Source organism: Sphaerodactylus townsendi, linkage group LG15 (assembly GCF_021028975.2).
Source record: "Sphaerodactylus townsendi isolate TG3544 linkage group LG15, MPM_Stown_v2.3, whole genome shotgun sequence".
Classification (NCBI taxonomy): domain Eukaryota; kingdom Metazoa; phylum Chordata; class Lepidosauria; order Squamata; family Sphaerodactylidae; genus Sphaerodactylus; species Sphaerodactylus townsendi.
The window spans coordinates 2,721,320-2,736,882 of NC_059439.1; the positions used below are offsets into that span (position 1 = coordinate 2,721,320).

General features: G+C 52.9%; 2 protein-coding genes across 4 annotated transcripts; one reads left to right on the top strand and one right to left on the bottom strand.

The window, feature by feature from the left end:
* Window positions 1-1,003: 1,003 nt before the first annotated feature.
* Window positions 1,004-7,580, top strand: LOC125444576 (PSMC3 interacting protein). 2 transcript variants are annotated; one of them, XM_048517067.1, is made up of 8 exons: window positions 1,004-1,171; window positions 1,290-1,411; window positions 1,745-1,834; window positions 4,562-4,673; window positions 4,860-5,005; window positions 5,489-5,542; window positions 7,071-7,130; window positions 7,244-7,580. In XM_048517067.1, exons 1-8 carry the CDS (start codon window positions 1,135-1,137, stop codon window positions 7,298-7,300), a joined length of 678 nt encoding a protein of 225 aa, XP_048373024.1. In that variant the 5' UTR covers window positions 1,004-1,134; the 3' UTR covers window positions 7,301-7,580. The 2 variants fall into 2 exon arrangements, with proteins under 2 accessions (XP_048373024.1, XP_048373025.1); XM_048517068.1 differs by having other exon boundaries at window positions 7,247-7,580.
* Window positions 7,581-8,020: 440 nt separating this feature from the next.
* MLX (MAX dimerization protein MLX) lies at window positions 8,021-15,506 on the bottom strand. 2 transcript variants are annotated; one of them, XM_048517065.1, is made up of 8 exons: window positions 14,346-15,506; window positions 13,020-13,056; window positions 11,509-11,598; window positions 10,925-11,058; window positions 10,657-10,756; window positions 10,026-10,125; window positions 9,595-9,796; window positions 8,021-8,867 (listed from the first exon to the last, which is right to left on the bottom strand). In XM_048517065.1, exons 1-8 carry the CDS (start codon window positions 14,391-14,393, stop codon window positions 8,811-8,813), a joined length of 768 nt encoding a protein of 255 aa, XP_048373022.1. In that variant the 5' UTR covers window positions 14,394-15,506; the 3' UTR covers window positions 8,021-8,810. The 2 variants fall into 2 exon arrangements, with proteins under 2 accessions (XP_048373022.1, XP_048373023.1); XM_048517066.1 differs by having other exon boundaries at window positions 10,925-11,031; window positions 14,346-15,489.
* Window positions 15,507-15,563: the final 57 nt, after the last annotated feature.

Genomic DNA, 15,563 nt, shown 5'->3' on the forward strand with positions numbered 1-15,563 from the left:
AGTACAAATGGTTTGTTTGCTTTGCTTCTGTACTTCCATTGCTGCAGCTACCTTCTCTCAACCCATAGCATAGTAGAGATAACGAAGTCCTTTACAAGTTGTGCTTCAGAAAGCATCAAAATTGGAAGAAGCTGCCCTCCAAACTTTACGCTGTGTCACAAACATGTTCTGTCCTATCTCAGCTTGTGCTTGCTTGCACAAAAGGGTTTCTCGTCGTGCTGCCAGAACATCCCACATCTTCTGGGCGCCATTTTCAGTGAAATAACGCAGCAACGCTGCTCAAACTTTTCATTAAGTATTGTCGAAGGCTTTCACGGCCAGATTCAACTGGTTGTGGTGCTGCGTGGCTGTGGTCTGGTGGATCTGTGATGCACCTCTGAAGATGCCAGCCGCAGGTGCAGGCGAAACGTTAGGAACAAGATCCACCAGAGCACAGCCATGCAGCCCGGAAAACCCACCGCAACCAGTTTTCATAAAGTGTCTGGAAGGAGCAGACATTGAAATTGGTCTCCGGGTTTTCTGTCCCCCTCCCACTGTTGGCCATTGGTCTTAGCAATGTTCAAAAGAAGTTCTTGCCCCCGGTGAAACTGGCAAGACCTCAGCAAGCCAACATTTATTGGTGAAGAAACGCTTCAAGTCCACCCCCGGTGCCTGAAGCGCCTCTGTGGGCGGCGGGGCTGCCAGCCTGGCGCCGGAAAACTCCTGGAGATTTGCAGGCCCCGACGGGGGAGAGCAGAGCTGGGGAAGGGGCGCGAGCTGCGGGGTGAGACGAGCCCCCTCCCCACATCTGAGGACGCTCCTCTGCCTCTCTGGGACCGCCAAGCCCCCCCGTGCGTGGAGGCGAACAGCCCGACTGGAGAGGCCGGGTGGGGGGGGACGGAGAGGACACCCACCCCCCCGCACCAGCACGCAGGAGCAAAGGAACCGGAGCCCGGGAGCGCCCCGCAGCCTGCAGGAGGCGGAAGAGCCGGCCTCCTGGCCCCGCCCCTTCCCCTGCAGCCCATTGGCCGGACGCTCCGCAGCAGCCGCCCCCACCCCTCCCCCCGCTCGTCCCGGTCCTCGCCTGGGCCTGCCCGTCCCCGCAGCCCCCTCCCCCTCGCAGCCGCCTCAGCGCCGCCGCCTGGGCCTTGCGGGATGAGCGCGGCAGGGAAAGCCCGCGAAGGGGCGGCGGGTGAGTGAGCCAGCGAGGCCTTCCTTCCTTCCTTCCTTCCGCCCGCGGCCGGGGCCGGGGCCTCTCTCTGGGCCGGGCTGCTGCTGACCCCCCCGCCTGCTCTCTCTCTCTCTCGCAGGAGGGCCCGCCGCCGCCGCCGCCGCCGCCATCCTGCTGCGCTACCTCCGGGAGCAGAACCGGCCCCACAGCGCGCAGGACGCCTTCGGGAACCTGCAGCGGGAGCACGGCCTGGGCAAGACGGTGAGGGCCCCAGGCCTCCGAGGGGCTCCCGCCCCGCCCCCTGTCCCTGCAGTGACATCTCGCCTCCAGGCGGCGGGGGCCCGTTTCCCTGGCAACAGTGGATGCTGCGGAGCGGGGGCTTCATAACCCCCCCCCCCCATCGCCCAGTGTTTCCCAACCTGGCTCTAGCAGCCCGCCCCATCCCCTGCTGGGAGACCCCCCCCCCCCACCCATTTATTCCCTGCTAGGACAAGATACTTCGGTGTGCCTATTAACGCTTTGCCTGCTTTTAGCTGCACGTACCTCTCAGAAATATTTATTTCAGCTCCCCCCCCCCCCCCCCATCTGCTTTAGGCAGTAGTCAAGGCACTGGAACTACTGGCTCAACAGGGGAAAATCAAAGAGAAGGCTTATGGGAAGCAAAAAATCTACTTCCCTGACCAGGTAAGACAGGTCTCAACGTTTCCATATATAAATCCAGCAACTTCATCTTGGTTTCTTAGTAATACTTCTCAGCAGGAACAAATGTGTTCTTCGTGAAGTTTCATTTCTCTATAAGTTATTTGTGGAGAGAGGCCAAAATACCGGGGGGGGGGGGGGGGAGGTGTTAGCCAACTGCGCCATATGAAACGGATGCTTAGACGACTAGAGCGAGTGTGGCGGAAATCTCGCGATGGCGCTGCGCGAACATCTTATAGGACGTTTATGAAGGCCTATGAGATGGCAACGAAGGAGGCGAAGAGGGCTTTCTTCTCCTCCTCTCTTGCGTCTGCTAGCTCCCGCCCGGGCGCCTAATTATTTTCAGAGATAATTCGGTCTTTGACCTCCTTATCGGAAGGGTCTACAAATCATCGATTGGCTATTAGCTGTGAGGCATTCATGAGCTTTTTTGCAGATAAAGTCACGTTGCTTCGCCGGGACCTTCCCGCCACGTTATCTACAATTAGTGAACTGGAGGCTCCCTTGCCGTCTTCGGGCCCGCCACGTTATCTACAATTAGTGAACTGGAGGCTCCCTTGCCGTCTTCGGGCCCAAGTTTGGCCCAGTTCTCCCTGCTCTCCGAAGCCGCTGTTGACAGGGCCTTGGCTGCTGTTAGACCTACTACCTGTCCTCTGGATCCGTGCCCCTCCTGGCTTATAAAAGCTTGCCGGGCGGAGCTACGACCCCATCTGTTGAACATCATCAATGGCTCCTTTGGAGCAAGCGTGGGTCTTTCCGATGGGTTGAAGCGGGAGGCAGGCGGGTCCGCCCACTCTTGAAAAGACCATCGTGATCCAGGTGATCTTGCTTTCACCAATTACCGCCCGTCTCCCGGAATCTTTCGCTTCTGGGGAAGGTAATTCGAGAGAGTGGTGTTGGAGCAGCTTCAGGGTTTCCTGGATGACGATTGGCTTCTCGACCCCTTCCAGTCCGGGCTTCCGCGCTGGTGGGCATGGGACGGAGACGCCTCTCTTGTCGCCATCACAGACATCGCTCCGTGATGCAAACTTCGCATCAGCGGATCGGGCGCTGCTGGTTTTGTTAGATCTTTACGCGCAGCGCGTTTGATATGGTCGATCACGCACCTTTTATGACTCCAATCGCCTGGCCGCCTTCCTGGGTACGGGGCACTGTCCTTCAGTGGATTGCCTCGCTTCTCCGGGACCGGAGTCAGCAAGAGATACGTGGTGCTTGAGGATGCAAAGCCTCCCGGAGGTGCCCGCTTTCAGTCGCGTGAGTACCGCGAGGGAGCGCTGCTATCCCCCCCGCCTATTATTCTAACATCTATATGCGACTCACTTGCTCAGTTCCAGGTGCGTGAGCTTTGGGCTGATCTTGTCATCCAATATGCTGATGACACTCAGCTCATTCTGTTGATGGAGGGGAGCGGTTGCCGCCCCTGGGCGTGCATCTCCAGCATTGTTTGGAGGCGGTAGCTGGTTGGTTGCAGCAGAGCAGGTTGCAACTGAATCCATCGAAGACGGAGATCCTCTTTGGCTAGACCGCCCAGGGGTGAGGTTATTAGGGATTTCCAGCCGCCTGGTGTGGGAGGGGAGTCTCATTGGCTGCCGACCCCCTCTGTTCGGGCAGAGTCTGGGGGTCCACCTGGATTCGTCTCTCTCTCAATGGAGACCTCAGGTGGCCGCATGCTACAACCCGGACTGCATTTTTTCCATCTTCGCCAGGCCCGGGCGTTGGCTCCCTTCCTCTCCCAGGCGGATCTGGCCACTCGTGATCCATGCAACGGTCACCTCCAGGCTGGACTATTGTAACTTCGCTGTCATCAGCCGCCTTTGCTTGCGCTTGATCTCGAAGTTAAAAAACTGGTCCAACATCGCGGCAGCACGCCTGCTCACAGGAGTGCGGTGCCTTCAGAGAACATACTATCCAGCCTGTGTTAAGCGAAGCAGCTGCATTGGCTCCCGCCGTTGAATCTCAATCATCTTCAAGGTGTGGGTTTTGACCTTTAAGGCGTTTGCGCGGCCTGGGACTCCTCTCGTGCACCTTCGGGACCGCAGATCACCCCATATAAATTCCAATCCTCGCCTCTGCGCTCTGCAGAGGCCAATCTTACTAGTGGCCCCCGGCCCCTCTATGATGCGGCTGGCCTCCCGACGCCGGGCCAGGACGCTTTACGGCACTGGCCCCGGCCTGGTGGGGAAACACCCTTCCTCCAGCTGTCCGGGCCCTGCAGGACTCTGGAGTGAGTTCTGCAGGGCCTGTAAGAGCTGTGTTGTCTCCACCGGCGCTTTGGAGTGTCCAGCTGCTGACATGGTGCTCCCTTACCTGCCCTGCACCCTAGGGCAGTTACATCAGGGTCCCCTCATATTCGAGGGGGGGTCCTCTGGCCATCCCCCCCCATGGGGGTAGGTTTTAAATTGGGGTCGGACGCCTTTTATTATGTATTATGGTTTTTTGCTGTTTTATGAGTTTTAAGCTATTTTATGGACTACTATTAATGTTTGTTACCGCTGTTTTAAAGGTTTTAGTGACTTGTTTTACCCTGTTTTATGCTGTACACCGCCCCGAGCCCCTGGAGGATGGGGCGGCATAAAAGTTTAATAAATAAATAAATAAATAAATAAAAATATACACCTTTCCTTGCAAAACAAGGTCTTGATGTGGTACTATACTCTGCCTACCATCTGGCTTGTCAGGTGAGTAGCCTTCACCATCACTTTTGTCATCTAGGATCACTTTCCCAGTGCGAGTGACTCAGAACTGAAGGTCCTGGACAATGAGATTTCAGATCTGTCCAGCAAAGTTCAGATCCTTCAACAGAACTGCTGTCTTATGGAGTCAGGTGTGTTTGGTCGAATTCTTGGCCTACTCAGCAGGCTTTGTATGAAATTGCAAGCGGGCAGAGTTGTTATCCCAAACAGCATGTGGCCTTTGTGGATAGTACCTTGGATGAAGTGCACCACACGTCTAGTCTTTCCCAGTGAGATGTGGGCCTCGTCTGCCATTTTAACCAGCACTTCCATTTCAGAACTGAAAGAACTGAAGGGCTCCATGACAACCCCAGAGATGGTGAAAGAGATTGAAGAGTTAAAAAAAGATTGTGCTGATTATACAGAGAAACTGGAACGGATTAAATCTGGTGCCAATCACGTGACCCCTGAGGAGAAAGAAAAGGTAACGGAGCAGCAGTGGGAGGGCCGGGCCAAGCAGCATTGTCTTCTGTTGCTGGCAGGGGGCCTTGTGGTGCTGCATGTTTCAGAGTTAACCCAAACCCCAAGACATGGGTGAGAGTCGAGACTCGTGAAAAAAATAACAGGACCTGCTTCGGTGCCTTCCTGGCACCTTGAGAATGCCTGCAGCACCTGCATTCAAGCATTCTGTCCAGCCTCGAAACTGAACCCAAGCTCATCTGGGCTGGATGAACAGAAGAGAGGTGACCACTTCATCTGGCACTTAACATGTGACAACCATTTCTTTCACTGCTGCTGCTTTATAGAGGCGTTGCTGTCTTCTATTTTTTCATGCCATTCCATGTACTGTGAATGCTCCGTTCCATGTGTTTTTTGTGTGTGATTCTGAGCCTTCACTAGCTGCTTTTGGCTAGTCATTCTGCCACGTACCAGAGATAACAGCGCTCCTCCCTGTTGCTGATTTCAGGTGTATAAAGAGAAGAAACAGTACTGCAGAGAATGGCGAAGCCGGAAGAGAATGGTGAGCAAGCTCTTTATCTGTGCAAGGGTGGGGAAGGAGGAATCCTATGCATAAGATATTGTACTTGGTGTTGTAAGAATTAAAAAGAGGGGGGGGCAGTTCCTTGGCAATTTCACTGTATGCATGGAGTTCTGGTTTGCATGCAGAAGTTGGATTCCAGGTAACGCAAATGTCATCCACATGTAGGTCTCTTGTCTAAAGTTGCCAATTGGCTTGTTTCTAGAGGCATTTATTTCCAAATGCCAGCATCCCAGAGCTAATTGTCTCTCAACTCAGCAGAATTTTCAGTCAGCCCTTTAAAAATTTAAAATGTAGTTCTCTCATCATTGTTCATGCCTGGGAATATGTTAACACTTCCTTACCATGGGCAGAGGGAAGGAGGAAGAAAGACAACAGCTAGCATGTCTTACCTGTTCCACCTTTTGTTCTTTAGTCTTTTGCAAGCAAGTCACGTGTCTAGCTGGGTGTGTTTCCCTTCCTGATCAGCTCCTGTGAGATCCAGCTCCCAGCATGGAACTTTACACAGCCTATTTGACTTTGCTCTTCTTCATATTGAAAGTTGGATTCTGTACCTCTGAGGTTGCAGTTATTGTCTGCAGACCAAAGCTTGAGGTCATTTGGGTTTCTTAATGAGAATATCTGGAATCTCCAGTCAAGAGTTGAGACTTAGGAGGTGTAGAATAGTCTACTTGCAGTCAGGAAGGCTATTCATGCTTCTGCCAGTCTTTAAACTATATAAAAATGCCCTAACTCAATAATTGTTTTACAAAGGTGATAGGGCTGCACTGATTCAGGAGGATGTTTCTATAAAAGGAACGGGTCTGTGCACTTCACTGCTGGGAACAATATGTGTTACCTGTTGCTGTACGCGTTACCTTGCTCTCACTGCATTGTATTCTGGGTCCTCCTTTTCTTTTTCTGTGTTATGTGTTATTGATTCTTCCAGAGGTTGGGGGGGCGGGGGAGCAGCTTGTCACAAGCTTGCCTACCCTTAGACCAGTCAGTCGAGGAAATCCTTTTTATGGTGGTCGTTTCAGAGGATAGCCATGCTAGTTGCAATAGAAAAGTTTAAATCCAGTAGCATCTTAAAAGAGACCAACAAGATTTTTGGTGTATGAACTTCCAAGAATCAAAGCTCCCTTCATCAGGTATGTGGCATCTTGAAAAAAAATCAACTGGACATGAATCTAGCTCTCTTAGGGTATATTTAAGTATTGTTTGCCGAGAGAACTCTTTTGTCTGAGAGCCTGGGACCTAGGCTGTGACATTGTCCCTTTAGGGTTTGATTCCCAGCTTTGCCGCCTGAGCTGTGGAGGCTTATCTGGGGAATTCAGATTAGCCTGTACACTCCCACACACGCCAGCTGGGTGACCTTGGGCTAGTCACAGCTTCTCAGAGCTCTCTCAGCCCCACCTACCTCACAGGGTGTTTGTTGGGAGGGGGGAAGGGCAAGGAGACTGTAAGCCCCTTTGAGTCTCCTGCAGGAGAGAAAGGGGGGAATATAAATCCAAACTCTTCTTCTTCTTAGGCGACGGAGCTACTTGATGCAATCTTGGAAGGCTACCCGAAAAGCAAGAAGCAGTTCTTTGTGAGTACACTTGCCGTGGCCACAGGGAAGGGGTTAAATGGGCTGTGTGGTGGTGGTGTGGCTCCATTTGTCTGTCCTGCATCTTAAGGGATGTGTGTTGTCTTTTTATTAAGGAGGAAGTTGGCATTGAGACTGATGAAGATTTTCATGTGACCTTACCCCCCACCTGAATTAAGCACTCTTCTGATCCATGGAACAGCATCCACCTATTTAACATTCAAGTTTCAGTTCTACATCGTCCACCTCTGTATATTTTTAAAAAATACTTTGCATGCAGTGGGGCAAGGAGGGGGAAAGCAGTCCCTACTCGTCCCTGTCCTCCTCCCCAGGCACGTGGGGCCGATCCCCATTTTGTCCTTCAAACTATTTGTCCCACTGTGCTGAATTGCTGGTAAGCACTGGAGGAGATGGGGGTGGGCAGACAAAATAAATATTTAAAGTGCTCTAACAGCCATGGCAGTATTTCTTTGTGTAATAAGCCGGTGCATGATGTGGGAGGCCCTGTTCTCCTGGCTTCTACATCTTCTACCCCCATACGTGTACATGTAGGGTGGCAACAAAACTCAAGTCTTGAACTACCGGTGGCTTCTTGGAAATTATTCTAAAAATGTAGCAGTACTAGGGGATTCTCAGAATGGGGGGACTACCTTAATTTGGGGGGGGGGGGCTGGTACCCCTTTGAGGGAGTCCTGGTTTTCCCCAAGATAGTTTAGTGTAATCACTTGGCCAAATGTCTGCAGGGGTTATGTCCTGGAAAGACTTTCCTATGAGTACTTCTACAGGAGAAGATGCCTCTGATTATTTGATAGTGGAAGGGGCCAACCTCGCAATGCTTCAGCTCTGGGCGCTTCTGGTTAGTCAAAGTACAACAGGCACAAACACTCAAGTCATTCAAAACATTGACCAATTATTATTAAAACTGCTTGCGACATTATAAAAATTTGTTTACATTTTTCACAGCTGTGGTCTGCTTGCATCAGAATCTCTCCTGTAGCTGATCCAGAAAGGGGCACCTCCAAAGGAGCGAGGAGCTGATCTTTATAAGTGAAGAACAGGAAGCAGCAGCTCTCTTAGGGTCGGCTGGCTCTCACTTCCCGGCTCGGAAAAGGCTTGCCCTTTCCGCTGTGCTGCTGAAGGCCATCAGACCCGGGTTTGCTAACAGGCACAATAATCAATCAAAAAACAAACCCAGAAAGCTTAAAGAAAGCTTGGTCAAAGAATGGGCTTTAGGGTTACTGTGTATTGCTAAGACATGCAAAAGCTATTACAGCACTTGGCTTTCCCTAGCATACAAATTGTGCAAAACAGAGTAGATAAAAAACTCTGCTTTGAAGTTGATTGCTTCTAGTAATACCACAGCTTAAAATCACAGCCACAGATTAAGTGGAGAGGAAGATTCAGAGGAAGTTCAGGCCTCAGTACCCTTCTGTACCCTTGCAGAACACCAGGGGCGGTGTGTTACAGATGAACTTCTCAGGCATAAAGGTCCACACAGCAGAGACGCTGCCTCTCACGGATAGTTTAGCAGATCTTTACCTCATTTGAAAGAACCGCAAGTGAACAGTATTTCGAAGGTAGATGCTGTCAGTAGTCCCAAAAAACCTTGCAGAGGAAGCAGCATCAGGCTCCTTATCCTCATACAGCTGTCTATCTCTTGGGCTACCTGAGCGCATGGGGTGGTTAGTAGAGCTGGCTCTTCAGTTGCTGCAAGACACTGATGACAATATCTCGTAGGGTCTGCAAGAAACAATCCACAGCAAGAACAGTCAAGGTGAAGTGGGAAGACAGGCTGGAATGCAAAACTGAAGTCCGGTGACAGCAGACAGCCTCTGACAAGGGAACACACCCCTGATTTCCCCCCCTTCTAATACAACCATAGGAGGCATAGCCAGAGTGCTGTTGCCCTAAGCCCGTGGTGGCGAACCTTTGGCACTCCAGATGGGAATTGTAATCCATAACATCTGGAGTGCCAAAGGTTCGCCACCACTGCCCTAAGCTATGCTGAATAATTCTGTCTCTGATTGATTTGACAGTATCCTGAGATCAAAAGCCAGAGAATCTTATTACTTAACAATTATTTTATAGATCACATTTGACAAAGAAACACTTGCTAAAGTTAAGTAAATCCCCTAACTGAGAAAGCAGAGCTGTATCTCCTACATGATTGGAAGATGTGTTTTATATTCTCATTTTCTGCTTCATACCATTGCAGTACATAGTTAACTTTGTTCGGGTGTTCTCGTTCATGTCATCTGCTGAATTCAGACTCCAGCATAAAATGTTTGATGAAAATACATGGGGGCAAGGAAGCTACCACTTTCTCCAATATGCAAGTGGGACGGAGGAAAAGGAATGCTGAAAATACAGGCATTGCCCTTCATCCTGTGTCATCACTACCTGGATGCTTCTGAGAGCAAAAACCACTGAAGGCAGGGAGGCCCTGAGGTCCCAACTGTAGCATCACCTGTGGTTTGCAGTGCTCCTCGATCCAGCTGAAGACACAGGCTGAGAGTTCTTGAAAGCTTGTCACAGAGATCGAGGCATTGAAGGACTGGAAAAGGGAGTCCATGATACCCTGGAAAACGTTGAATTTCACCTGGTCAGAGACCTGGTTCTTCCCCTCGTTGGGGTTGTCCTGATGAGCTTTGACAATCTGTTCATAGTTTCTGAAAGGCATAAAGGTTTGTTGTCAACTAGAGCAAAAGCACAGGGCCCAACGATTGGGCAGGGAGAGGAAGCCCACCAGCCAGAATTAAACGCCTGAGAAACAGGCACACTCAAGACAGAAAGGAGTCTGCTGTACACCATTCAGTGAAAAAGCTCCCCCTCCAATATTTGAACCCGGCTGGGTCTCTGCGTAGACGGGTGTGTTTATGTAAGCATGCCAAGTCTTACATTTTCATGATTTTCAAGGCCATCACATCTTTCCGGAGCGTGGAGACCTCTTCTTCCTGCTTCTTCTTTTCCTTGTGCAAGAACTGAATGTAGTCAATAGCTAGGGACACAAGACGGACAATAGGTCAGGGAGTCTTTAAGTGCCCGCTGCCCTCATGTAGTTCTGGGGGCAGGGTGCTCAGTCAAATAGGGCCACCCTTGTCCTTGGCAGGAAAAAAAGCAGACTACGTTGCAAGCTGTCTTGACCGTCGCACACGATTCCCCCACTCGGAGTACGGTGGGAGTTACCAGACCACAAGGTGAAGTCACAGCAATGATTAGTTGAACGCGGGGAGGGGTGGGGGGAGAAATAGGGGTGATCGGAAGCCAGAGGAACACGTTCTTTCCCTCCAGCCCACCCCTGCCCCCTTCACTTCGATCTATGGCTACCAATCTTGATCCTCCTTGATCTCAGATTGCAAATGCCTTAGCAGACCAGGTGCTCAGGAGCAGAAGCAGCAGCAGAAGGCCATTGCTTTCACATCCTGCACGTGAGCTCCCAAAGGCACCTGGCGGGCCACTGCAAGTAGCAGAGTACTGGACTGGATGGACTCTGGTCTGATCCAGCAGGCTAGTTCTTATGTTTACTCACTCTTCTGTAGCACAGCTGCCTTGCTTAGCTTCTGGGTGCCTATTGAGAAATCCTGCTGCTGGCACATGGGCACAATTGCTTGCAGGTCATCATAGCCTTTCTGGAAGAGAGAACCAGCAGCAGCAAGTTCAAGGATAAGCTGCTCCACAGGGCAAGGGGCTTTAACAGCACCCATCCTGCCATACCCGCAGTGCTTGCATTCCCTCTCCTTGTGTTTCCACAGGGGCAGCACTGGTGCTGAGCACATCTACCACATAAAGAAGCTCACCTTAATGGCGTCCCGCCTCTTTTGCTCTGCCTGGGTGTGAGCACGACGGCGGCGGTCTTTGTATATTTCTTTATAGGTCTCCTGCTGGTAATCCGAGTCTTCGTCATCTGCAGCAGGAGAACAGTCCTTGTCAACTAAGGGGACAAGGCAGAGGGAAGGGACCTGAGGGAAATACTTTTAGGGGCTCCAGCCATGCCTGACCCACAAGATTTCAGGGGGCCCAGGTCACGTCAAGAAAAAAGAAAGGGATCGACATTCAGCACACCAGTCAGTTTCAAGAATTCTTTCCAAGGGGAAAAAAACAGGGACAAACCAATTGATGCCCCCCCCCCCCCCGCGTTGCTGCCAACTTCCTTGGCTCTGAGAGAAAAAGGAACAAGAAAGGACTAGACCTACAGGGCTGCTGACATCTTGTGAATAAAGGGACAAGCTGGCTCAGCCACTGCAAACAGTCACTACCCATTTAAGTTACCAAGAACAGGTGTGGTGTTGTGCCAGATTTTGGGACTAAGTTGGGTTCTCTTGTCTACTGCATAGAGGGGGGGGGGGAGGCAGTTCCAGAGAGGGGGGCCACTGATCCCTACCTGTATTTGGTACAGAAGAGGCACTAGTGGAGCCGATGCTGTTTGCCCGAGACACAACACTCCCTTTCCTCCTGCTTTCCACAAAGAGTGCTGAAAACAACAGAGAACATCTGAACAAGCGTGCAGGTTCCAGATCAATGAATGGTTTTTGCTTCATATCCTTCAGCGTTCTTTCTTACTGGCAGCCAGGGAGATAAATCAAGATAAAAAGATGGATTCCCCTTCCCAATACTTTCAGAGTATCATTATATCCAGAGTGACATCCTTATCAGCTTTACTGATGGTAACTTCGGTGCCATGTGACCAAAGCCAATCTAGCAAAATCAATGCGAAGGGAAGGAATGTGCTCAGTCTAGTGCATGTAATCATGGCTATAAACCCCACACTGTGCAGCACATAGGGTGGTCCCCAAAGTCACCCCACCCTTTGCAATCATCTCAACAGCAGGCTTCATGTGCCACTTTGGAGGAACTCAAAAAGTATGAGACCCTGGTCCATTCCTGCTCCTATAATGGGAGGAGGGAGAGGAAGTATCGGTCTACCTTCAGGTGGTGTTTCGAAGTGCTCTGAATTTTGCCAAAGCTCAGCAGAATCAGAAAGAAAATCCTGCCCCTCTGCTTTGTGCACACAGAGAACTCTAGCCAGGGGGTAGGGTTAGCGGAAGGCACAAATACCGTGTTTCCCCAAATATAAGACAGTGTCTTATATTAATTTTTGCTCCCAAAGATGTGCTATGTCTTATTTTCAGGGGATGTCTTATTTTTCCTGTGTTCTGTTCGTTGGGCATGCTTCCAAACAAAAACTTTGCTATGTCTTACTTTCGGGGGATGCCTTATATTTCGCACTTCAGCAAAACCTCTACTATGTCTAATTTTTCGGGGATGTCTTATATTAGGGGAAACAGAGTACTAGCTGGCTACAAAGGTCAGCCAAAGTGTGTGTGTCCCTCACAAAAACTCACCATCTACAGTAAGGGAACCAACAACTGCCAAAGGGGAGGGGAATGGCCTAGGAATACTAGGGAGCCAGTGTGGTGTAGTAGTTAAGAGCAGGTAGACTCTAATATGAAGAACCTGGTTTGATTCCTCACTCTTCCATGTGAGCAGCGGAGAACTAGATTTGTTTCCCCACTCCTGCATTCCTGCTGGGTGACCTTAAGCTAGTCACAGATCTTCAGAACTGTTTCAGCCCCACCTACCTCACAGGGTGTGGTTGTGGAGAGAGGAAGGGAAATAATGTATAAGCCACCTTGAGTTTCCTTACAGGGGAGAAAGAAGTAGGGAGGAGTAATAAATCCAAACTCTTCTTCTACTTAGCTAGAGTGGAAGTGGTTCAGAGAGGTGGCTGGTGCAGGGGATACCTGCGAGGGAGGCTCAAATGTCTGCTCTCTAGCCTACTGGGTGAGCCTGGGCCAATCACAGACTCTGAGCCACCGCAACAACTTGTAAGGAGGCTCCGAGTTTCTGGGAGGAAGAGGTACAGGACAGAGAAAGAGGCTACTAGGTACTTACCAGGATCCAACCCGTTGTCACTAAAGGATGGGTCCACCTGATTTGTTGTGCAAGAAAATAAAAATTAGACTGTGTATTGTCGAAGGCTTTCGCAGCCGGATTCAACTGGTTGTGGTGTGCTTTCCAGTCTGTGTGGCCGTGGTCTGGTGGATCTTGTTCCTAACGTTTTGCCTGCATCTGTGGCTGGCATCTTCAGAGGTGCATCACAGACGGAAGTTTGTGTAACAGACTGTGTAACAGACTTCCCTCTGTGATACACCTCTGAAGATGCCAGCCACAGATGCAGGTGAAACATTAGGAACAAGATCCACCAGACCACAGCCACGCAGCCCAGAAAGCCCACCACAACCAAAAATTAGACTGCTACCCCTCCAGTGGGTTTTGGTATGTGCTGATGGCTCCTGAACTATGTGATGGGAAGTGCCCTCAAGTTTCAGCTGACTTATGGCCACCCCGGTGGGCTTTTCAAGTTAAGAGACGTTCAGAGGTGGTTTCCCCTGCCTGCCTCCGTGTCACAACCCTGGTGTTCCACGGAGGTCTCCCATTCAAATACTTGCCTGGGCTGGCCGGCTTAGCTCCAGAGATCTGACTAGCCTGAGCCACTCCCGGCCAGGAGAGCCTGAACTGTGCTTGGGTGCAAATGGGCTTTGCCAGGAATTGATTGGCAGGCCTGACCAGTCAGAGCTTCTGTAAAACCAGATGGGAGAATGTGCTGAATGTGTGAAGAGTCTTGCTCAAAGAGGACTGGCGGTATTAACACCTGGAACCGTATGGTGCAGGGGTCTGCCACCTGCGGCTCTCCAGATGTTCATGGGCTACAATTGGCCATGCTGGCAGGGGCTGATGGGAATTGTAGTCCAGGAACATCTGGAGAGCCGCAGGTGGCAGACCCCTAGAGGAAATCTGACAGCTGTTGCAGTTCCCCTGCTCAGTCGCTCGCTGGCCCCGGTTCTGACCACAGGGCCGCCGAGCTACGGAGAACTCGCATCCCGCGGCTATTCTCCCCGTCCCGAAGCGCCGGTGCCAGGCGGGCGTCGCCGGCTTCACGGCGGGTGAGCGGCCAGAACCGTTTTGCCGTCGCTTCCTGGGCTCGCCCGCCCCCTCGGATCCCGCCCCCAAGACCTCTGCTGTCGGGCTGCCCCAGAGGCCTGCAGGAAGGGGCCCATCCCGGGCCTGCGCCGCCTCCCCGGGGAAGTCCGCCGCGCTTCCTCCAGCCCTACCCCCCACCCCGGTTGCTGCTTCTCCTGCGTCCCCCCTCCCCGGAAGGGCTCCCTCGCCAGGCCCGGGGGGGGGGGAGGGGGCGTGGCTGCGCGGCGGCCTCCTCACCTTCCCGGGCCAGGGTTCCTCCGGAGAGGCGCTCGGCGGGTCCGCCATCTTCACTCCTCCCCTCCCCCGAGCGCAGCGTCACGCGCCGGCCAGCCAACCAGCGCCATTGGGGCGGGCACTTCCGGCCAAAGCAGTCGCAGTTCCGTCGAGAGGGTCGCCGGGAAATGTAGTCCAGCTGGGACCAGGAAGCTTTCGCGCTGGTCGAGCCGGCGATTGCTACGAAACGCCCAATGTTTGCGGCGGGGCGGGGCGAGGGAAGGTATTTTAGTCACACGGTTCCTTCTCATCGCAGGAATCCCCCGCGACCCGCGTTGGCACCAGAGCGCCCAGTCGCAGGGGTCTTGCAAGGGCACAGCAACAGGCTTGGGAGTCGCTTTGAGGGCATGTTCGCCCGCGCCAAGCGTTTTCCTCGGCCCAGTCTCCTCCAGCCGGCCCATTCATTCCCCGCCCGCCCCCAAAGTGCATCGAAGTCGTTTGCTGGTCCAAATTCAAAATATGAGCCGCTGCCAGAAGGTGGCACAGATGCCAGCAGCGCCAAAGGACTTCCCCCGCCCAGTGGCCAGCCGCGGCAGCGCTCAGACTCAGAAGCCGGGCCCTGAGGCAGCCCCCGGGGTGTTGCTGCAAATGCCAGCGCTCGTGTGGAGGAGGAGGAGGAGGGGGGGGGGGCATTCCTGCCGCCTACTCCACCAGAGCGCAGTCCAGCATTACAGCGCCGTGGGCTGTGCGCTGGTGCATCGCCTTCCTATTCTGCCACCCGCGTGGGGTCTGCGGGAGAATAATTGGCGAGGGATCCTAAAGGCAGGTCCGCAGAGAAGCGCCCTCGCAGCAGCCGGAGGAGCCCCTCCGCCCGCCCTGTCCTCCGTCGCGGGTCTTCCCGGCTGGGCCCCCGCCCCGGGACGGAAGGAGGAAGGGGGCAGGCTTCGCTGGTCAGCCCTACTTTGCTCTGCGGCTGTCTTGGCACCACAGGCCCGCTCGGGGCGAGAGGGGGGTGCGGAGGACCGCTCCGCTGCTGATTTCCCGGAGGGGGGGAAGGGCTGCTGCCCTCGCGCGCATGTGCGCGAGACTATTTTGACAAGCGCCCCTCCCCCCCCTCCCCCGGCAGCCCCCAAAGGGCTCGCCTCCGTCCACAGCCGGCCTGCCGACCCGCCGGGGGCCCGGGGACACCATAACCGGCAGATCCTCCCAGCACCCAGTGCCGGACCCTGCCGGCGCAGCCCC